Source organism: Gambusia affinis, linkage group LG11 (genome assembly GCF_019740435.1).
Source record: "Gambusia affinis linkage group LG11, SWU_Gaff_1.0, whole genome shotgun sequence".
Classification (NCBI taxonomy): domain Eukaryota; kingdom Metazoa; phylum Chordata; class Actinopteri; order Cyprinodontiformes; family Poeciliidae; genus Gambusia; species Gambusia affinis.
This window is the reverse complement of record NC_057878.1, coordinates 8,602,199-8,625,990: the sequence shown is the minus strand read 5'-3', so window position 1 is coordinate 8,625,990 and position 23,792 is coordinate 8,602,199. Positions and strand designations below refer to the sequence as shown.

Sequence of the window (23,792 nt, the reverse complement as noted above, 5' to 3'; positions counted from 1 at the left end):
ATATTTCCTGGTTTTACATCATTTAAACAGCAGGGGGAGCTATTTATCTATCTTTGGTGTGTAGAGTGGCGGTCAGAAGTTCACAAACAAATTATAGAATTGCGTCTTTAATTTCATTAATTCATTTTTTAAGTAAAATCCAAGTATTATAAATTGATTTATTACTCCAAGTTATATTTCTAAAGGGTTTATTTATATTTTAAAATAAACAAAAAACAAAAATAGTAAGTTTTGATGGCTTAAAGCTAATGAAAACTTAACATTTGGCCATTAAATAAGGCAGATAAAAAAACTAACAAAGAAATAATGTATGTTTTAAAAGTGTCTTCTTTATCTCTTTAACTAATTATATGTTAATATCCAAAAATACATGTGTGAAAACAATTATAGCATTTATGTCCAAAAGAGTGGATCATAATTGAAACTATTACGAAATGAGCTACTGTGCAGGTGCAATGATTCCCAAAACATTTGATCCAAGTCGTAGATTCATTTTAATCAATTTTATTCTCCCATGGTATTTAAAAAAAATTAAGTTGTAATTACAGTAGTGCAAGGGTGGCTTCATCAAGCTGTCATTCAGTCCCAAACACGAGAACGACAAAATAACAAAAACTCTACATTATCTGCAAGTAAGCTAGGCTGTCCAGCTCTTCGTTGTTGAGTTGAATCAAATGGCATAGCACCTTTTTAAAAGTCAGTCATGGTTCAGTTCAGTTAGCAGCCAGATCCATACTGGAGTTGCCGGGATGTTTGCGGGGGTGACTTTGCTTCTAGGACAGGAACTGAGACACAAAGGCGAAGGCCTGATGAAGGTCCTCTGTCAACTCCTCTGGCAGTGACAGAACCAGCGACGTCAGGCCTTTCGTTATGTCCAATATCCTGCAAGAGGGAACAGAGTATGGCCTCTTAATCAGATTGTCCGCGGATTAATCATCGTCTTCTCAAAGGCTGGAACTCACCAGCTGATGTAATGAGCTGTCAGCTGAGGCTCGTGCCTGCAGCCTTCCTCCACCACCAGAGACTGCTTCATCTGTTTGAAGTTGGTCTCAATGTCCTTCTTTATTTCTGAAAAGACCTGGATTCCCCTGAAAGAGCTGATGACTTGCTTCAAAAGAAAAGAAAAAAGAGACACATTAAGGGAACAGGCAGAACAGTTTAGAAGACGGGAGAGGAATCAATTCAAAGAAAGCACAAGACAGATTCACCCCACTTACATATATAACTGAGAGCTGGTGGGCTATGTATTTATGACTACCCAGGTGCCTGATGTCCTCCTCCAGCTGCTGACTCAGCACCAGCAGCTGGTTCAGTTTGGCGACATGGAAGAAGTATTCTGTAGAACAAACAGTAGCAGAGATTGGTGCAGGCAGCAGAAATTTTACTTTTTAACAATTTTTTAACGCTGTAATCCCAATTTTCAGTGTTTTATCATTGTGATTTTCTGTGACAAGCCAGCAAAAAGTAGTGGATAATTATGAGGACATTGGGAAATGATACATCATTTTTGAAAAAAAAAAAAAAAAAAAAAATTGGAAAAGAACAATGTGCATGTCTGTTTTAATATCCCTGAAATGTAAAATGGTCCCCAACATAGATTACAAAATAAAAGCTCAAGCTCAGTCAGACTGGATGGAGAGGATATTGTCACCTTCCTAAAATGATGGCCCAAGTGATTTGTCTTTTTATATATAAATATATATATATATATATATATATATATATATATTCCTGCAGGGTATCGGATTACTGGTAGGGCATAGCTGTTTATTGCACGGATCTTGTTCTTGCCATTGAGCTGGCTTCTCAGGACTTGTCTTATTCGTTGAAGGTATTTGGTTGTGGCTCTTTTTCTTGTGATCTCATCAAGGTTGCCATTTGCTTGTGATATTCCCAGGTATTTGTAACCTTCCTCTATGTCTGCTATTGTTCCTTCTGGGAGTGAGATCCCTTCTGTGCGGATGACCTTCCCTCTCTTTGTAACCATCCGACCACACTTCTCTAGTCCGAATGACATCCCAATGTCCGTGCTGTATATCCTGGTGGTGTGGATCAGTGAGTCGATGTCTCGCTCGCTCTTGGCGTACAGCTTGATGTCATCCATGTAGAGGAGGTGGCTGATGTTGGCTCCATTTTTGAGTCGGTATCCGTAGCCAGTCTTGTTGATGATTTGGCTGAGGGGGTTCAGGCCTATGCAGAACAGTAGCGGGGACAGCGCATCTCCTTGGTATATGCCACATTTGATGGATACTTGTGCAAGTGGCTTGCAGTTGGCTTCAAGGGTGGTCTTCCACATCCGCATTGAGTTTGCAATGAAGGCTCTCAAGGTCCTGTTGATGTTGTACATCTCTAAGCATTCGATGATCCAAGTGTGTGGCATTGAGTCATAGGCTTTCGTGTAATCAATCCAAGCCGTGCACAGGTTGGTGTGTCGGGTTTTGCAGTCTCTGGCAACTGTGTGGTCTACAAGGAGTTGGTGTTTGGCTCCTCTGCTATTTACCCCGATGCCCTTCTGTGTCGTGCTCATGTATTGATCCATGTGTTTGCTTGCTATGATGCCTGACATGAGCTTCCAGGTTGTGGAGAGACAGGTTATTGGTCGGTAGTTAGATGGGACCGGGCCCTTTGTTGGATCCTTCTGGATCAGGATTGTGCGTCCTTCAGTTAACCATTCAGGGTGGTTCCCATTCTGTAGCAGCTGGTTCATTTGGTCTGCCAGTCGCTCATGTAGGGCAGTCAGTTTCTTTAGCCAGTAGGCATGGATCTTGTCTGGCCCTGGTGCTGTCCAGTTTTCATACCTGAGACTCTTCTTGGACATCTGCCACAGTGATGGTTGATTTTGCTCAGGAGTTTGCTGTGGTCATCTCGTAGAGATCAGCCACTTTGCATTGCTGTTGTGGGACGCCTCCCTTTCCCATATGCTTTTCCAGTATTGTTCTGTCTCCAGCCTTGGTGGGTCTCCAGCCTTGTTATTCCCCTGCCACTGAGAGTACACTTTAGCTGGTTGGGTGGAGAAGAGCCTGTTAATCCTTCTGGATTCCTTCTCCCTTGTGTATCTCTTTAGGCGGCTGGCCAAGGCTTGGAGCCTCTGTTTGGCAGTTTCGAGTGCTTCAGGTATGGGCATCTGGCTGTACTTCTCGGGTATTGGTCTTTTCATTGTTCCCTTATGGAGCTCTGATAGTTGGCTCACTTCCCTCCTTGTTGCCTTGATTTTACTCTCTAACCGTCTTTTCCATGGTGTGTGGCCACAGATACAGGCCACAGATGTTAAGACCCGGAAACTACTAACAATGCATGGAGGGTTCCACCCCAAATCCAGCACCCTGAGACTCTACACGAACCGCAAAGAAGGAGGCAGAGGACTAGTGAGTGTGAGAACCACTATCCAAGACGAGACATCCAAGATCCATAGATACATCAGGGACAAAGCCTCAACAGACAATGTGCTCAGTGAATGTCTCAAACAATGGGGAACAGAAGCTGAGGTGCCGGAGGAACCATCATGGGAGGACAAGCCCCTGCATGGGATGTACCACCGGCAAATAACCGAAGTGGCTGACATCAGAAAATCCTACCAATGGCTGGAAAAAGCTGGACTGAAGGACAGCACAGAGGCCCTCATCATGGCCGCCCAGGAACAGGCCCTAAACACCAGAGCAATTGAGGCCCAGATCTACCACACCAGACAAGACCCAAGGTGTAGGTTGTGCAAGGAGGCCCCTGAGACAGTCCAACACATAACAGCAGGGTGCAAGATACTGGCAGGGAAAGAATACATGGAACGACACAACCAAGTGGCAGGCATAGTGTACAGAAACATCTGTGCAGAATATGGACTGGAACCCCCAAGATCAAAGTGGGAAACACCCCCGAAGGTAGTGGAGAATGACCGAGCTAAGATCCTGTGGGACTTCCAGATCCAGACAGACAAAATGGTGAGGGCGAACCAACCAGACATAGTCGTGGTGGATAAACAACAGAGGAAAGCCGTTGTGGTGGATGTGGCAATACCAAGTGACTGCAACATCAGGAAAAAGGAGCATGAGAAACTAGAGAAATACCAGGGCCTAAGGGAGGAACTGGAGAGGGCCTGGAAGGTGAAGACCACAGTGGTGCCTGTGGTCATCGGGACCCTCGGGGCAGTCACCCCCAAACTGGAACAGTGGCTACAACAGATCCCAGGAACAACATCAGACATCTCAGTCCAGAAATGTGCAGTCCTAGGCACAGCCAAGATACTGCGCAGAACCCTCAAGCTCCCAGGCCTCTGGTAGAGGACCCGAGCTAAGAGGAAGAAGAATCACCACCCGCGGTGGGTGAGAAGGGAATTTTTTAATATTTATATATATATACATGTATACCAAAAGTGACTATTTTGCTTATTTTGGAAAGAAGGAGGTTGTGATTTTTTACTATTTTTGCCAAAATAACTTTAGCTAAAAATGACTTAGGCCATTATTTTAAGACGGTAACTACGAAAACAACAATTTCCAAGCGTTGACAGATTCTTAGTTAGATTTAGTTCAGCAAAGTCGCTCTGACAGATGAATGTACTCTGATCTAAACCATTTCGTTGCATTTATAACTGTATTTCCAGAGTCCTTGTCCTGTTGGAAGGTGAATCTTTGTACAGGTCTGAAGTGTTTTGAGTTTAATTGCTAAAGAAAAGGATTCCCGCATGACACCAACATGATTCAACGTGTATGACACTTATCATTTTCCTTCCCCTTCACAACTATGCATTATTTTGCAAATGTCTGTCACATTATGTATATTGCGACAAAATATGAAAACGTTCAAGGGGGAATGCACACATCTTTTTTTGTTATTCTCTTATTAAAGTATGTTTTTAATCCACAAGTTACACGTGCTTACTACCAAATATGGCAATTTTCTGTTGTGTAATTTGCGATGGTAGTATAATTTATTTACTTTCATGCAATATTTGAACGGAAGTAAAGAAAATTCTCAAAATGTCACAAGTCTGCGCAACGTTTAATGGGTACTCATGTGAACATCGAGGATGCTTCATTGAAGCGATAGTCATCTTGGAAATAATATTATGTTGTTGCAGTCTTATAGAAAATATTAGGACGATGAGACAAGCCCAGGACGTTTATATTTGAAATCTTAAAGTACCACTATCAAACGCAGTAACAAACATTAAGACTTTTTTGTTTAGACATTGTACTAATGTCCAATTATGCATCTGTTCAATAGAACTATGCAATATTTAACCAGGCATAGCTATATTAGCAAGAGATGTTGCCACCAGAGAGTGCAAAGAAATAACTTAGCACTCTGTTTTTATTGGTTAGGAATGATTTAAATTTTCTTACCATCCATCAGCGGCCGATCCAGCATATCAACAGGGCTGCCTTGAATAAGGAAGACCTCGACACGAGGAAACATGGCTGAGAGACCCACCATGTCCAGGTAGTCCTGAGCAAACACGTGAGAATTGAATCTGTGCTAAGGAAAATCAAATATTTTATTAGGGTAACACTATTAGGCGTAACACCTCTAGCTGTGGCATAGGCTTTGGTAGATGTTCAAGGCACTGGAGCATTTGGTCAAGAATCTCTGATCCTGGGAGGATGAAGAAGAAACACATGAGCTACACAGATTTTAGCGAGGCTAGAACGATCCCCGACGGTTTGTTGGCATCATACCTTGGGTCTGAAAGGTGTCCGACTCTTCTGGGCTACAGCCTTGACCTAACTGCTCCTGGAACTGCAAATTTGAAAAACAGAATAAAGTTTCACGTGTACAAAACACAAACAAAAAATCGATTTATTCTATATGAACCATGATATTAAGATTGCTCTAAATTTTACAGATGAAGGTGTGAGATGTGCATGCCACATATGTACAGAGGTTATGTGCAAAAGTTGACAGCCTCGAAAGTTTTTACATTGTAAAATTGTAAAAAATATATATTATTAATAAATAATAATAATAATAATAATAATAATAATAATAATAATAATAATAATAATAATAATAATAATAATAATAATAATAATAATGTAAAAACATTGACACTGGTAAATACTTTAAAACCTGTTCTGTCTTTGATGTGACATTTATATTTGGGGAACCTTTGCAAGACAAAGAAAGTGGCTCAACAAACTATTTCATGGTGTTCACACAGGTATACCAAGCTTATTGCGACTTTTTATTCTTTTATTTATTTTTTATTTTTTACAGATTACCTGGCAATCAGTTTTACAGTTTGATCAAATTATTTATTCTGTTGTCCCTTTTTTGCTTCCTAAAAGTCTGCCACTTTAGTTTAAGTGTGTGTGTGTGTGTGTGTGTGTGTGGGTGTGTGTGTGTGTGTGGGGTGCGTGTGTGTGTGTGTGTGTGTGCGTGTGTGGGTGTGCGTGTGTGTGTGTGTGTGTGTGTGTGTGTGTGTGTGTGTGTGTGTGTGCGCGTGTGTGTGTGCGTGTGTGTGTGTGTTTGTTTGCTTGTCAGAGGTCAGCCTACCTGTTGCATCTGCGCCCTGATGAGGAGGTCCAGTTGCCCACAGAGACACATCATCTCCAGCCCCACCTGCTCAGGACTCAGTCGAACAGGCATCAGAGGTCGCCTCACCTGCAGCTCCACTGACCACACCAAACCAAACCACATTAGCACATTTTCTTATTTTACTTTTTTTTAACCATCTATTCTATGTAAAGCTTCAGAGAGAGGTGTCACCAGAGCCTAGGACCATGCATGAACCCTCTACGGGGTGCTTGATGATGACAGGAGGGGAGTGGTCAGGTTTTGGGGAAGCAGACAAAGCCTGTAGGACGAAGTTCTACCACACTCAATTATAATTCTTCCACATATTGCACTGAAATCAGACATGAGGCAGAGTCTTACCTTTAAAATCTTCATGATAGACGCAGGGCTGACAGAGCGGCTCCGTTGTGCTGACTGCCATATCTAACCGGGATGTAACGTGATGAGGCTTCTTATGTCGTCCTGCTGGTAAAAGCCATAAGAAGCGGCTCGTACGAGCAACACAGGACAGCAGACGATTAATGTTTCTATTTAATTTAACGCATTTTCCAGGCGGTATCCACAGCGAGCGGTGCGTTCGAGTGCCAAAGGCTCGGGCGGGTAAATGAACACCGGTTGTTCATTCAGAAAGTCGTCTTCTTCCAGCAGATGACAACGACTAAACGTCGCAGCTTGGCGAAACATTCTTTATTCCCGGTGTTTCCATGTGGTTTCGAATAGACTGAAGCAAAACAAAACAATGGTGAAATGCGGACGCCTGCTACCACCGAATTCAGTGTCGGTTTCACTGAACGCCAGCCCCACGCAGACTGAGGAGATGATGTCATGCTTTAAGGTTGAGGATCACAGCATCACAGTCAGAATGAAACCTTAAAGCTTTCACAAGTAAATATATATATATATATATATATATATATATATATATATATATATATATATATATATATATATATATATATATATAGAGTCAGAAATGATTTGGGGAACCATGATATATTCTGGTGTTGGTACTATGCGATTTATCTGTGATTTTTACTTTTTGTTTGTTCCTTCACAGGAGGCAGAAATAGGAAATCCATACATCAAAACCTACATATATCTTTGTAATGGAAAATAAGTGCATTGTGATATTTTACAGATAATTAACTTAAGCATGAAATATTTGCCACAGACTTAAAAATACCCCTAAAACTATGCTCAGTTTTCTTATTGTATGAAAAGCAGATAATCTCATTTGTAATGTATAAATAGGTTTTTTTGTTCGTTTTTTTACTTTTTTTTTTTAAATAAAATGTAAATATACAAGCTGCTTTAAAGTGTCTGGACAGTTCAAATTATCATTAGACCAATTTATGTTTTTATTATGGACTAATTTCCCCAAGGGGAACATTCTGAACCACAGGTTCATCTACAACCCAACCTCATCTACGTTGATGAGAAACACACCAACAGAAGGAGATCTCTGGTGAAATGCGCTTCCTCCCTAGGGCGGCATTGAGAGGAAATAATTTTTTTTCCCCAAGTCAAGAGTGAGCACTTCAACAATCACCGCTGAATGGAAGATCCTTAAAGCACAAACCAACACGGGGCTTTGTTTATTAAATAGCAAAGTCAGACAGCATGTCTCCAAATCCTTCAATCAGGACTCAAAATAGTTCTTAGTAAAATACAACTGGCTTATAAAGTTTATCACAGTTTTAGAGTATAGAAAATGAAAAATTCAAATAAAAAAAGAAAAGCAGAGATACTGACAAAACAAAGGCAAGAGGATCATTAAATAGTGTGCTAAGGAATCTATCCCCTGAAAACTACAATAATGTCAAACATAAGACAAAAAAAAATCTCGCAAAAACGATCTCACCTGATTTTCTTTCTGACAAGCAAATTTACAACAATATACATATTTTTGTAAACAATCTTAATTTTCAATAGATATTTCTGCTTACAAGTGCCTGCAGAACAAAAATAACATATTTATATATATTTTTTCCTTTGCATTCAGCATTGATTTCATTCCAAGTCAAAGTTTTCAGCTGAAGAGGGATGGCATGCTGGATTCAGACAACCGCTTTTCCTCTTTTTTTTTTTTTTTTGTCACGTCAGCTCTGGACTCCATCTCAGGCGACTCCAGTTCGGTTTCAGGACAAAGTCTGAACAGGTTACTGTCGAGTGCTGGGGGGAAGCGACAGGCTGGCCATCAGCTCCTGAACGGATGCAAATATGGTGCACTCGCCTGAAAAACAAGAGCGTATGAGAAAGGTCGACTCCCGTAAAGTCAGAATCGGAGTCGATGTTAGATTAAGGGGGGTTGTTATGGAGCCTTACCCTGCCTGGAAGGGTGCAGCTCGTTGAACCTCTTGAGGATATTAGAGACCAGAAGCGCTGCAGCCCCAGAGGAGCTGTGCTGCCTGGGAATATCAGCCTGCTGAGTGAGGCCCGTGGCCATATCGTACACGATGGGAACAATGATGCTCACGGGGTCCTGGGGCACCGGGATGCGCTGGGTGAGCTGCAGCTGTGAGACAAAACCAAACACACACACACACACACACACACACACACACAGTCAGGCTCCTGCAAATATTTAAAGGTCTGTAATGTACACGGAGGTAGGAGGGATGGTGCAACTTACAAAAAAAAGCATTTTGGCCTTGAGCACCACAGCGATGGTCCCAGGAGGAGCGATAGGGGGCGCACTGGGAGGGATGGTGAGACAGAATTGGACATTCCACTTGAGCTGTCCAGCCTGGTCAGGGAACTGGCGAGAGAGAAATATTTTAGTCAAGCCTGACTAGAGATACACAGATAAAACATGTGTTGGTTGGAGCTGGATGATTTTCAGTGAGATCATCCCTGACCGGAGAATAGGCAGTAGGAAACGTGAAAAGGCATATTTTTTTCAAATTATTAGACTGATTTATGTGTAACAAACTGGTCATAACATCAACAACTACTCACTCGCACAGTGTGACTACGCCTCTGCTCCAAGCAGAAATTAATGAATTAATAAAATCTAATGCGACGGTGAGGGCAGAAAATGGGTTTTGAAAGCTGTTTTAGAATCTTTGTATAGCTATAAAAAAATGCTAACTGGAAATTGAGATATTTACATCTTTGACAATAAAGAATTCACTAATAAGACAAAAGTAGCCTTTAAAGCAGAATGAAAACTACGCACCAGCTCAAGCTTCATGATGCGCACACAGTCTCTAAGAACATTAGTGGGAGCACCGAGCAGTTTCGTGAAGGCACTCAGAGTGTTGAATTTAAAGGGAGGACCAGCAACCTGACAAGAGAAAATTAAAAGAAGGATTATTAGGATAAAACGAAGTGGAGGTGTGCTATTTTAGCTGTTGACTGGCCTTTTCACTTACCCGGGTCTCGAAGAATCTCTCCAGCACCTGAAGCTCCTCCTGGGACCAGGGCCCTGCGTTTTCTGGGGTAACTTTGAGTTGCAGAGTCTGATAGTTCTTTGGATTGAGAGCCACTCGGCACTTGAGAACATCCGTCTTGAACATGATCACGCCTGGCTCGTTGGAGTTCACGATCGATAACTGAAGCAGACGCGACACGACAGGCGATTACACTAAAAACGCTCAAATTCAACGCAAGAAGCAAACAACCGATTGCTGATGAGACACTCACCGTCGCCTCCTGCTGGATGATCCTCTGTAGGTGGCGCCTCATGATAACGGAACCCAAAAAGCGCTCCAGTGGCGAGCAGAGATAGCTTCCTGCCAGGCCGGGTACCATGCAGGGCGTGGGTGAGGGGAGCAGAAGCACGTGTAAGGCATTGTGCGAGAGGATGGTGGGGATGGACGCAGCCCAGGGGCGCTGAGGTAGCTTTCGGGGAGGAGGCATACTGGTAGGCATGACTTGGGAACCTAAGGCAAAGACAGAAAAAAAGAGGGGATTTTGAAAAGGTAGAAAAACAGAATTTAATTTACTTAAGGCTGATCTAAGTGACTGTTCTTGTGTTACTGAAGGATGATGCACTGCTCAGGTTTCGGTTTATCAAAGATTTTTTTTCCCCAGGTACCTCAACTAATCACTAATAATGGATGCATAATCTTTTCATCTTTGTTTTGTCTATGTGTGACAGACAATGTTAGGTTTGTCACACACAGGGAAGGCAACAAAAATTTTTTTTTCCATGCAACCTATTTATAGTTCATATTTAAAAAACAAAAAAGAATCAGATAAACCTGCTATTTGCAGATCAGAACTTTGGAAAAACTTAAAATTGATAACTGGCCACTAAACTTTGATCCTCACGATACTAGAAAATATGTCATGGTGGTGTTTATTTTAAAATATTTTGATGGCAATTTCATTTGCAATAAATATGGAGTCCTCACTCATCTCTTCCTCAAATGTCATGATAATGCTGCCAACATTTTATCATCTCTGGCATCATCCTCGTTTTATGTGTGGGTATTTCCTGCAGTGAGGCTGAAAGTATTTTTAGCATGAAAAGTGTGAATATTAGAACCAACAAACATAGCACATCAACTAGTCCTTTAATTTTGCATTATTGCACAGTCTAATATTGCAAAAGTTGTGTATTTAAGATATATTATGCAGCCCTAATAGAGTTAGTATTAGTATTGAGAAAGCGGTACTTACTACTCCCAGCACGTGGAGAGTTGGGGTCGGGAATAGGTGAGTGCAGCGAAGGATTACCGGGGGACATGCCAGGGATTCTGGCCCCAGGAGAAGGCCCTGAAACTTGGGGTGAGCCTGGCCACTGGCCCCTGTGGCTGGGAGACACCATGGTGTAAGGAGAGCTTGGGTCCAGAGGACCTAGATTGAAGAGAGCCAATAATCAGTCACTAAACATAATTTACAATCAAAGTTATAAATACACCACTGTGTGCCCTGGCTTTATAAGTCTTAAATGTTTGCAGGGCTCAAAAGGCTTGGTCATGTTCGCTTCGGCCTGTTCAAGCCCCTCGCCCAGCAGGGGCCAGCATTTACGGCCCTCCCTGCTGCTTACCGTGGGGACTGGCAAAGCTGGTTTGGCCCATGGCTATGCCCAGAGACGACGGAGACGGGGTGGGGCCAAAAGGAGAGGGCGCCCTCAAAGCTCCACTAGGGGAGCCAGAGGCATGGATGTTTCCTGCATATATATATACACACACATTCGTCAAATGGCTCATAAGACTCTGCTCCTCTCACACACAACCGCAATCTCTCGTGAGCATACAAGCTAAAGCTGGACAGAGAGGCTGTAGCGTCTGGCTGGGTGCTGAGATGGAGACCAATGGAGGGAGGGAACATGGCTGAACACATGCTTTTTTTTTTCGGTGTGCACATGTTGCATGAGAAACATAAATGGTCTTGTATTTTCATCAAACTAAAAAGGGCACACGTGGCAGCAGAAGCTCTCAGATGATTTGCTTCAGCAACAAATACGTCTGTGACCATGACGACATGAGAGTCAAACTAAAAATTCCATCGTTTAGAACAAGATGTGTGAATGAGATGAGACACAAACAGAACAAGACCTCCACACTCACAAGTATAAGAGGGAATCACGATGTCCGTTACCTGGCGACTGTGTGGGCATCATGGAGGGCGACGGAGTAACATTGGCGAGATAATTTGGTGGCGGCGATGTAAGAGGCGGGTATACGCCTCCGGCGCCCCCTCTCATGGTCTGGGGCTGCTGCTGAGCCTGCAGCTGGTTCATCAGGCTGTCCATCACGTCGACGCCCACAGGGGAGGGAGGGTTGTCGTCTTCGTTGACGGAACGTCTGCGGGCGTCTTGGCTGCTGTCCACAAACATGTTAAGGAATGTCTGAAGGAGGAGAGAGAGAAATGTTTGCTGTGGAAAAACTGAATCACATCACTGGTTTTGGGGGATATTTTTAGTGTCTAGTGTCCTGCAAAACTATCGACACCACTTAATTGTTGCTAATTAAGTGGTGTCCACATAATTATTCAGACTGTATGCAACACAAAGTACTACAAAGTTATGAAGTGGAAAGAAAGTAATAAATGAGTTTAATGAATGAAACCAGGGTCTTTGCAGGTGTTATTAACTCAAATTTAAGACCATTATGAAATGAATTTAAGGCCGTAATCTTTACAGTAATGTACAAACATCTTTGTCAATCTTACCCATGCCCATCTCTCACACGATCAATAGACAAAAAAAAGCTAGCTAGCAAGGGTACATTAGCAGCTAGCGAGAGGTAGCCTCAACTGACTGAAGTCACAGAAGACAAGTAAGGTATCCAAGTGCGACTCAAATTTTTGCCTGACAGAGAAGTCCCACAAGAAAAAATATACATATGTACATCATATAAACATATATATAATGTATTAGATTAAATAGTTCTGTTGACACAAACCTTAAGACCTTGAAATAACATATTTGCACTTTTTTAATGAATTTAAGACATTTTAAGGCCTTGATTTCAGCTACATTGACGTAAGACCTTCCAAGGACTGCGCAGACATCCTGGAAAAACTAAAGAAGATACTCCCAGAGCATGATACTGCCAACACCATGTTTCACTATCAGGCAGCAGTGCTCAGGTTAATGTGCAGTTTGTTAGCTCTCCTTCGCACTTAGCATTTTTGTGAGCAATAAAAAACTAATAATCAAAGACAAAATCTAATAAACTTACTAAAAAAATTTCTAAAATAAATAAATAAATAAACAAGCATCGTCTCTTTCATAGTTTTGACAAAAAAGTGGAACCCTTTTCCTCCCGTTTACCTTGAGTCCTGGAGCAGGGTAAAACCCTTCCACAATCTTAGTGTTGTCAAACAGACTGTAGGCTCCGTCTCGAATGGCTACCACTCCTCGGCTGCGGCAGTAGATGTCGATGCAGTACATGTTGCGGAACGCTAGGCGGATGTGCGTGGGGGACTGGGGCAGAATGGAGAAACACTGGTAGGCAGTGTTGGTGCGCTGGGTGAGGCCCAGCATGGGCACTGTTGGTAGCTTGTTGATTGCATTGAGAGGAGCTTGTGTGTCATAGAGCACCTAGAAAAGTCACAAAAAGAAGAAAAAGAAAAAACAATTTTGTAGATCTGTGCAGTTTGTTTGAAAATACAGATACTGAAATGACTTCATGTTTTATTTTCTCACAGCTTGTTGAATCAGTCCCTCCAGGAAGTTGCGATCGCAGCTATTAATGCAACTTAAAGCAAAGTATTCGCAAATGTGGCGCAGACTTGCAATCTTGATCAGTTATCAAAACTTTTCAGCAAATCCGGCCAATCACCTTTATGTTTTTTTAATGACCAATCACTGCAACTTGGCTGAATTTTGGAAAATCCCTTTAACCCTTGTCACAAAAGGATGAAACTAAATGATAACTTTTTTTTTCTGCAATCCTATCTCTGTTCAATAGGATTTATTTACACTGTGTAAACAGCTCATATTAACTTGAATGGCCAATATGGAATTATTCTTTTGCACTTTGACAGCTCCTCAGGACATGATTTTATTTGAAAGTGTTTTTTGCACTTTGCATATTAAAATCTTGTCTTTTTTTGGGAAGGTCATGTGAACCAATGTCAACATTTTTGTAAGTCAATGTTATGGCAAAAATAAAGCTTAAATTGCAGCTTTCCCAGCTACTTTTTGAAAAAGGTGAAACATAATCAGCAATTTTAGACATCAGCAAACACAAGAAGCCATCTCAACCTCCTGGAAGCACTGACAAATGCTAATTGAATGCAGCACTCCTGTGGTTTAAACCAGTGGTCCTCAAACCCCAGGCCGTGGACCAGTTGGTACAAGGCAGTGGAATATTTCCATTTTATGTATTATTTGAGTCTGGAGGATCTTTTATGTTGAAAATCCTTTAACCGGATTCTCTCGGTTCCGTCTTGCGCGCCAACACTGAGCCCACAAGCAGCAAAATGAGTAAGAAACAGATCAGATGTCTTTGGAAAGTTTCTTTGTGAAGGGACAAGAGACAGGAGAATGGATTTATCCCGGTAGGTGATTCCCACACTCAAAGCTCTGCATGATGTGGTGACCGGCTCGTTAATGAGGCAATGAAGCTTCAAACTGTTTCACCAGTAAAGACCAAACACCCTGTGCATAAGCAACACTTCTGGTGTCATTGTCTCTCATCACTCCCAGATGGACCGTCTGGTTGCAGAGAAACAAGCTCAGGGCTCCCATTAGTCGTTACCATGAGTTAAAATGTTCACGAAAGTAAAATGTTCGTTTTTTGGTGCATCTGTATCTTATTTTGAAGGGATATGTAAACGTTACCATAGCGACCAGAGTCGGAGCGCGTTAGGGCAATGGTCGAGACGAGATGAGAGGAAGAGAGCTTGTGATTTTAGGTCTGGTTGATTTAAGGATTGTCGGCCGATTTTCCAAACCTCTGTGACCACAGAGACACTAAAAGTCCAACAAGTTTGGTCGGTTCGTGTGTCCAGCTACACGGCAGCAACCGATTCCACTCACAAACATCCCGGTAGAAGAAAATCCAGTAAAACCCCCAACATACCATACCTGAATTTAGAATAGTCAAACACAGATGACGATGTGGAAGCAGCAGTGATAGTTTGTGGACTCATTTTAACGATAAAAGACGTAACAAAAAGAAAAGGCGTTTGATAAAAGACAGCGGACGCCGGGCCGCAGCAAAATTGCCAAGTCTTGACAGGTCCGTGGTAATAAAAAGGTTGGGGACCACTGGTTTAAAGATCATCTAACTTGTTTTTCACATCCATCAATGTATTAGAAAGCTCAGCACATCAAAGCAGCCAGTTGAATATACTTTCTAGAAGTACTGTTTCAAGAGTTTTGACCGTGTACCTGCAGCAGCTGCATCACGTTCGGGTTCTTGTTGAACATCTCCTGCAGCTGGTGGAGGATGATGTTGTGGCAGTTGGAGCAGCCAGAGTTGGGCCCCACGGTGCCCAGGGAGAGGTGGAAGCGCTGCGTGTTGGAGTTCCACTGGATGGTGACGGAGCTGCCTTTGGTGGTGCCGTAGCACAGCACCAGCTTGCGGTAGTTATACAGCCGGACCTCTGAGAACTGGCTGAGGTAAGGAGGCATTTCTGAAGTGAAGGAATCAGCGTGTTACACAGCAGAAACGATACTTACAAATATAGGTGGATTTTCCTATGCAGAAAACATAGAACCCAGACTGCAGGATTCCTACATGGTGTTCTAAATGTCATATTTTTCAAGATACAAATTTCCAAAGTCCAATTTTTTTTTTTAACAATTGTTAAAACATGAGCACCAGATTTCACTCTGAATTGTCTACAGATATTTATACAAAGGTCCGCTTTAATAAAACAGTCAAAAGGGTGAATTGATGCATCCATGAGAAAATTTGCACATTCTATAGATTTTTCATTTAACCACTTCTGCCAATTATATAAAATATTAGAAATCTGATAAAACAACAAATAACTCAGTTCCTTTTCTAAATAAGAAAAACATGTTTTTGCTAAAAGCCAATAACTTAGCATTCCTTTAGTGAATTTGAAGCTAAAACTGCCACATGAGATTTGACTAAAACATATTTAAAGACAGAGGTTTTTTTTTTATCTTAAATACAAAATGTATAGAAGTCATCTTGGCTTAATTACTCCTCTAAATATGTTGCTTTTTCAGCAAATGGCCTTTGTGAATCTGTGTACTCCAGTTACTGACTAATCAGTTGATGACTAGTTGATTATTTCATCAATCGATTAATCACTTCAGCCTTAGTTTGTACATTTTTTTTTTATATTTCTCCACACCTGGAAATTACTTAATTAAAATTCCAAATGTTCCGAGTGCTTGTAGGAGCCTCGCTAATCTCTGTAATCGGATTGTTGGCAAATGTGAAGGCCTTTTTTTCAGGTCAATATGCGCCCACCTGGCAGTGTGCAGGAAAAGTTCAGAACACACTGGTAGAGCTGGCTGATGGCTTTCCAGTCGTTCAGGAACATCTCCACCACCTTCCTCCCGCCCACGGGCTCCGACAGAGGGTTTTCATAGGTCAAATACACATGGCGAGTGGAGGCTGGTGGAACAGGGAAACTCGGTGAGAAGACGGCTCACAATGCAAACAGAGGAACATTTTTTTTTTCTATAAAAAAAATAATGACAAAATTACAGAGGTATCATAATACATTATTCTGAATAAAAAAAGATGCTAAAATGATTATTTTCAGTGGAAGAAATGATGTGCATTTGGTAAAAAATGAAAAGGACCTTGTTCCTTGCTGTTGGTGCTGCTGAGCGGACAGTTGGCCAGCACCAGCTCAGCCACCCAGGTCCGGTTATTCCTGCCCTGCAAGCGAATGGTGCTGTCCAAGAGGGAGCGCTCCAAAGCTCTCCTGGTTTCCTCTCCGACATCTCTACAAGGGGGAATCCTAGAAAACACGAGCCATAACAGTTTAGCGTTTTACAGATTGAAGGGAACAAAACACACGGAAGAAAGCACATGGAGACAGTGTTTGCATTACTTTAGCAGTCGGATTGCGTGACTACTCCCGTCCCCTTCCACTTGCACTCCCTCGCTTGGAATCGCCATGTTGGAAAGCTACTCGGAAGAGAAAGAAAAACCATTTGGGATCAGCTGGGAATTACAAGCCTTGAATCCACAAATCTACCCCTGAAGACCAAAAGCTGACTGACCTCTGCTCTGAGACCAATAAAAGGCATGTTGGTATCGCACATGGCTACAAGATGAGCCAGCTCCTTGTTGAAAGCACACATTTCCCCAGATCTCTTGGGCTTCTTAGGCTCAGAGTCTCCTTGATCTCCAGCAATCTACAGAGGAGAAGCATAACAATGTGTAAGGTGTCTTTGAAGCATGTGCAGTAACATTAGGAAGACAGTGTGAGCTTGGCAGGTTTGTAGTTGTGCCAGACTTTCTATTTAGGTGTTATAAACTATAACAGGACCCAAAACATTTCTACACAAAGTTCATAATCTGACATTAAACCCATTAATTTCTTCACAATATAAAATAAACTACTACCTTTCTTTTAGTTCCAGGTCGAGCCTCTCTCACTGTTGTTGGGTCCTGGACAAGGTATTCCAGGTTGGGTTTAAAAAGCTGCAAAAGTTGCGCACACATAGGCCCATCCTCTCCCTCCAACTGAGAAACTGACAGGAAAGAGTATTTGTACTGTAATGCTGTGGGACTGCTGGGCACTTCAAGCATTTCCACCACCTGCAAGGAAACCAGAGAAAATATTTGAAAAAAGAAAAAAAAAATGCATAGTGAACGATCATGTCTTTAAATAATAAACTGGCCGACAAAACTCACAATGTAGTACTGTGGGAGACGAGTGAGCTTGATGAAGAGTTTGTGCTTGGTCAAGCTGCCGACTGGATGCGTGGCTGAATTGGAGAGGTGAAGGATGTCGGAGCAAACGGTGGGAAGGTGCTTCACGGACTGTCGACATCGCTGCTCCCCCAGCCAGAACCTAACCGGAAAGAATGAATGCCTCACAGTCCCGCGCAGTGTTCATAATTTATTACATTCAGTAAATAAAGATCGACTTAGTTTATATGAATTTACTTGAGCTGCTGAAGCCAAGAGAGAATGCGCTTCATATCATCATTGACCGTCTTTTCAATGTCATCCAGCATGGACTGGTCTATAGAGAGAACAAACCAGGATTTATGGTCCAGAGACTGAAGAAAGCCAACAAATCACAATTACAGATAAATGTGCAGCCCAAGCTTTAAACACAATCAGATGAAAGTTGACAGAAAAAAGAACATCAATAGAAGGAGTTAAATTTTTAAACTAAATTAGTCAAATTGTAGTTAAAACATAAAAAAGTATAATTTACTAAAAGCTTATTTTAAAAGACAACACTAATGCAGAACTGGTGTAAGAATCAGGCTAATCAAAAACAAACACAAAAAAAACACAGGGTCCAAAAAAGAGGAGTTAACATTTGCTGCTGCTTACCTAATCCATAGAGCATGGGTTGAAACATGCCAGAATGAAGATCTACAAAAATGTGCAGGCACTCCGAGCGACCACATGGCTCAAGTATCGGAACGACCAACGTGGGCAAAGCTGTCTCAATGAATGCTGGAGAAACCAATGCAGTAAAACAAGCAAGTATTTGACACTAAATATGACTGGAAAACGTACACTGGGACAAATCAAGACAGACTAGTAAAATATGTGCTTTAGAAAGAAAAATATACAGCTTTAGTAGCCAAGACTGGTAAAGCTGTGGAGTGATTTCATTTACTAAGGGGGAAAAGTGATCCAATCCTCCTTGTTATATGTGGAAAACTTTCTGAGACACTTGTTACAAGTTTCTGCAGGTTTCACCAACTCAAATTTAAGATTTTTTTAAGCCCATAATGAATGGAAATCAAGTCTGTATCACGACATAAATGTACCAAAGAAAAACACAAATAAATAAATTGTATGGGTTGGCAATAAGATAAAAACCTTTAAAGGATGCAACCAAAAACCTATCTTCATGATCCCCAATACTTTTCAGTAAATATTCAAATGATGTGAGGGGGGGGGAAAGAACAAGGAACCTTATTACATCTGGCATAAAACTAACAGCAGAAAGGTTCTGGGTTTTAATGACTCTGTCAAGCAGACACAAAGATGAAATACATACAATTATCACTGGGATTGCAGGTCTTTAAAATGGCCTTGAGCTCCTGCAGCTTCTGATGGGCGCGGGCATGAACACTGTCAATCAGCAGCTTCTCTACTGAGAGATGATCAATCTAAACAAGTCAGAAGAAAGAGAGGAGAAAAAAAAAACTTAGCTGAAGCTGTAATTTAAATGCAAAGAAAATCCTAATGGTCTAAATGTTGCATTACATTAGGAACAGAAACCATTTTCATTTTTAATTTCACCTTCATGGCTCGCTCCATTAACTTTGAGTCGCAGGCAGGGAGAGCAGGCTCATGAGATATTTGCAATGGCTTAGATCCATCTGATTCATCAATCTTGATTGTGACTTTATGCACTGATGCTGTGCCTGTTTTTCTACCCAAAACCTGTTGGCTGTAAAAGATGAAACAGATAAAAGCAATTTGGTCTTTTATTTTTAATGTTTCTTCATTAAACCTTATTCTCTTTCCCGTCTGAAAGTGTAGAAGCCTTACTTCCAGACGGAAAGCGTGAGGTATTTTGCCGGAACATATTTTTCCTCTTGTACCAGGTCTCCCCAGCGCTCTCTGATCAGCATCAGTGTCTGAGAATGGAGAACCTCGAGCTGCAGCGACAGACAAAAGGAATCTGGAAATGGTGCAGTTAAAGGAAGCACGGTCTGGGGGCAATTACAGATCAAGGTAGACGGTTGACTATTTTACTTATTGCGGCATTAACATTCAAAACACACACACCCACACATCCTTCAAGATGTAGATTATTAGTTAAAGGGTTGCTTGTGCCTCACACAGACTGCTCTTTGACGTGGCGGTGGGTGAAAGCCAGTGCAGAGATGTACTGATTAGCATTGTGATTAGCACAGTCTTGCTCAACTCGCAGGCTTGATGAAGTCTTTAAGAGTTTGACGATTGCATAAATGCTAACACCTGGTTGTTTCTATTTCGGCTTGAAAGATGCATTTTAACAGAAACTGATATCAAGATTTTGTACGCCAAAGCATTGCTGTCGCACGCAAATGTTTAGCTAAATATACGTCGAAGCTCTGTAGTTGACAGAAAATGTAATTTCGCCATATTTCATAAACATGCTGACAGGTGTGGAAGCTCCCATCTCTTAAGTAGTTTAAAATAAAAAAAATTTAAGAAAAACACCTCAGATGACCGACGCTTGCAGGAACAGTGCTGCTCTTTCTTTGCCGCCAACAAAAAGCTGATTTGTTATTTAAGAATTAATGAAAGGGTGCTAGGCAGGATGCATTACTGCAGCTGGGATTCTCATTGGAATTCTACACTTGTCTGCTTGATCAGTCAATACCCTATATGCTTCAACACACACACTACCGCAGAGGGACAGAGCAGAACTGGACAAAACCTGAACCGTTGCACAAAAGCCGCTTATGAAGTGCATTTAAATCTGATACATATTGCATCAGTTTTAAAGCATAGATACAAAACTTAATCTAAATTCATGGACAATTATCTACATGGACTAGGCATTAAAGATGGACTGAACTGTTCGAAGATGGAAGCAGAAACACGTTCTGTGAATACCAATATTCTTCCCCTGCTCTCGTAAACTTTCTCCACATACATCCAGACCAGGAAACAGCCTGAAAATGTTTGTCTCAATAAGCAAACACAGGAACATTGAAAAGGATACGCAGGCAGTTGTACATGTCCTGTAGGGGTTTTTCATCGGCACAAAGTCGAGCCTGGACCAACTCGTGGATGAAGTTCACCTGCAAACTGTGGACCAGTGCTCTTCCATCTGTTAGTAAGCAATGGAAGTAAAAAAAAAAAAAAAATGAAAAAAGAGAAAATCACCACATATTTTGCCACACTACAGACATTACTCATAAAAAATAATCAGAATTAGTTTCCTCACCTCCAGTTTCTTTGTCTTCCACTAGAATTTCCAACTTCAACAGCCGCCAGGGAATGTCAGGATCATCGCCCATTACTGTCAGAGTGGCCTCAAACTCTCCCTCCACCCGAAACTTAACACGACCATTAGCTAAATATACAAACAAGCGAGATAAATAATAATAATTAAGAAAATAAATAAAAAAAATTAACAGCAGGCGGTTAAAATTCAAAACCGTTACGCCAACTGCTTACCAACTGTGAGATTTGCCAGCTGTGGAGGCAAGTCAGTGGTGACAAGGCGATGTCGTAGAATCTGATTAAGCTGGTTTAAAGTGGTCTGCTTCTCCGTTTTAGTGATTGGGTCAGGAGGTATTATTTTATCCTGAACAAAGACAGAAAAAATAAATAAATAAAGCGACACATTAGACAAATCTGCATCTTCTTTTTATCCAGCTTTAACAGGGAAAGAAAAGTTAAGGTTTAAGTCTTACACGTATGCACGTAGGCAGGCGTGGGTATGACCCTGTAGTCAAGACGTCGATGGCGAAGGGGATGGCGAAGCTGGGTAAGCGAGCGTGCACGAGGGCGTCCCGAGCCAGCAGAGCCAGTCTGTCGGCTGTGTCCACAAACAAGATGGCCTGCTGATCCAGGAAGCTGGAGATCATCTGTCACAACACAACCCAAGTCAGAGAGGTACGGTCAGCGAGACGTTTGTGCCTCTGACGACTGACCACGTAACATACAGCAGGAGGATTTCATTAAGCACAACGTACCGCACACTTCTCAACTTTCCCCGCATTGCTTGCCCACTTAACCAGGGCCAGGAGACGTACAAACAGCTGCCTGGTGCGACTTGCAAACTGGACGATCTCAATTTTCCTTCATGAAAAAGAAGTTTAAGAAAAGACAGTCAAATTAAAAGAAATGTCCCTTAAAAAAGTTGTGCATCTAATTATTGTATTTAATAAATAAGAGGAAATATTTTAAAACAAACATACCGCTCCATATCAGTTTTTCGGGGGAGCCTGCAAAACAAACATGGATTTTAAATTAAGCCACATTTAAATCACAGCATTAACACATCTTCTATCCTAAAAAGTTATAACATGCTCTGCTCTTTATTTTAGCTGTATTTTTGTGAACAATGATCTAATACACTTGTTTTGTTTTATACCGCTTAAAGATAGTTAGCAATTGTGTTTTTGCTTTTCTTTTTCCACAAACTTTGTCATAGAATAACTCAAGGCTTTTGACTAATTGCTTGACTCTGTTGACTCCTCCAACCCGTGATGGATATTTAAATGGATGTCAAAGCCACAGCTAAACATGACGATGACAATGATCCATACCCATAAAATTTGTCAGTTCCATATTCTGTTTGTACCAATTGAAGTAGTTTAGTGATTTGAATCAAATCACTGGGTCAAAGTGATTTGACACAAAGTATCAAGTGGTTTGACACTTTGACACATTGCGAATGCCAGAGTAAATGGTATTCGCATTTACTCTGAACTGTTAGTACTTTAACTTACTCAATTTCTCTCTTTCTTTCGGACTGCCAGTCAATCGTTCTTAAATTTTCTCTCTGGCATTGACTAACTCTAGGAACTCTCTCAGTTTTAACAGTCTGATTGTCATGATGGTATTTCAGCTGAATTTGCAGTGACGGACAAGCACAGTAACTTTCTTTCAGCCAACGGACCAGAAGTGCACAACAAACAGGGTCAGACTTGCATCACTATATGGGCTCACCTTTTCTGGCACTTTATTAAGAAGAACTTTAAGTCTAGGACATTTTTTTTTTTAAAGAAAAAGAAAAAATAGTACAAAAAGCACAAATATGACGTATTGGAAACATGCAAATATAAATAAGAATAAAGAAATATGAAATCAACGTGCTATGGGTTGCCTTATATGATGTCACCAGGGGAATGTGAGTGTGGAAGCTTGTAAGTGAAAGGGTCTCAAATAAGTAACTGATTTTGGGTAAACAGCACAACAACAAAGGAAGCCTGATATTTATTTTCTTAAAAGAAATTCACTATATGAACAACAGCTTTTACTGATTTGGGTAGTAGATTTAACAACACTAACTGGTAAACCTCTGATCACTGATTATGAAGCGGTAGTGGCAAGTTATTTACTTGTACGCCCCTTAAAAACCAAAAGCAATCACTTGTTGTGCATTGAGTCTTTTTTTAATTTAACAAATCAGCATGATGGTCACATTGATTGTTTGAGGGTAATAAAACAACAAGAGTTTATTTTACAGCTCTAAAGTTATCTTAAGTTTACAAGCGTTAGCCTATTAGCCCGCCTGTGGGCCTGCTAAGCTAACTGTTACTTACAGCTCTGCCAGCAGGGTAATTTCATGGTAAGTCCGCTGGAGAAGAAATTCAATAAGCAAGCTTAATTTGACGCCCTGTGTAGCAGGGGTCCCGGGAGGTGGTGGCTGTGGACCCGAGACAACGGGACCTCCGAGCGGGACGAGCGGCCCATCTGACCCAATCTGCACCGGAGCCATTTTAAAAATTGACGGTAGAAGCTAGTTAGCTTCTCCGCTGTCCAAACAGCCAGACAACGGGAAACTCTCGGCTAGTAGTGGCCCGCTTCTCCTCAAAAGACACTTTCCTCGTATTCTCACACCATTTCTTCTATGAGAAGAGCAGCGCTGCAATGACTTAGTCACTTCTGTAAACGACAAAAAGTCAGCTAATGCTTAATTTAGTAAGTCATTACGGAGAAGATTTTCAATGCTGCTTGGCCGCCATCTTTGATATCGGGATAATTAGCATACAAGCTGGAGAGACAGAAAACCCAGACAGGACT

General features: G+C 41.5%; 2 protein-coding genes across 4 annotated transcripts; both read right to left on the bottom strand.

The window, feature by feature from the left end:
- Positions 1–477: 477 nt before the first annotated feature.
- Positions 478–7,336, bottom strand: si:ch211-218d20.15. 2 transcript variants are annotated; one of them, XM_044132045.1, is made up of 9 exons: positions 6,871–7,336; positions 6,703–6,790; positions 6,490–6,608; positions 5,673–5,733; positions 5,522–5,589; positions 5,340–5,442; positions 1,218–1,336; positions 963–1,108; positions 478–882 (listed from the first exon to the last, which is right to left on the bottom strand). In XM_044132045.1, the coding sequence occupies exons 1-9, from the start codon at positions 6,883–6,885 to the stop codon at positions 774–776; spliced, it is 828 nt and encodes a 275-aa protein (XP_043987980.1). In that variant the 5' UTR covers positions 6,886–7,336; the 3' UTR covers positions 478–773. The 2 variants fall into 2 exon arrangements, with proteins under 2 accessions (XP_043987980.1, XP_043987981.1); XM_044132046.1 differs by lacking the exon at positions 6,703–6,790 and having other exon boundaries at positions 6,871–7,333.
- Positions 7,337–8,076: 740 nt separating this feature from the next.
- On the bottom strand, positions 8,077–23,772 carry med14 (mediator complex subunit 14). Of its 2 annotated transcripts, XM_044132043.1 has the most exons (29): positions 23,312–23,772; positions 21,962–21,988; positions 21,737–21,842; positions 21,455–21,628; positions 21,216–21,345; positions 20,983–21,111; positions 20,758–20,865; positions 19,593–19,725; positions 19,341–19,491; positions 19,096–19,207; positions 18,417–18,542; positions 18,018–18,096; positions 17,763–17,922; positions 17,472–17,666; positions 17,126–17,260; positions 16,954–17,030; positions 16,700–16,860; positions 16,362–16,508; positions 15,305–15,549; positions 13,238–13,507; positions 12,061–12,310; positions 11,507–11,629; positions 11,137–11,313; positions 10,156–10,394; positions 9,885–10,064; positions 9,689–9,796; positions 9,143–9,268; positions 8,836–9,025; positions 8,077–8,743 (listed from the first exon to the last, which is right to left on the bottom strand). In XM_044132043.1, exons 1-29 carry the CDS (start codon positions 23,485–23,487, stop codon positions 8,670–8,672), a joined length of 4,308 nt encoding a protein of 1,435 aa, XP_043987978.1. In that variant the 5' UTR covers positions 23,488–23,772; the 3' UTR covers positions 8,077–8,669. The 2 variants fall into 2 exon arrangements, with proteins under 2 accessions (XP_043987978.1, XP_043987979.1); XM_044132044.1 differs by lacking the exon at positions 11,507–11,629.
- Positions 23,773–23,792: the final 20 nt, after the last annotated feature.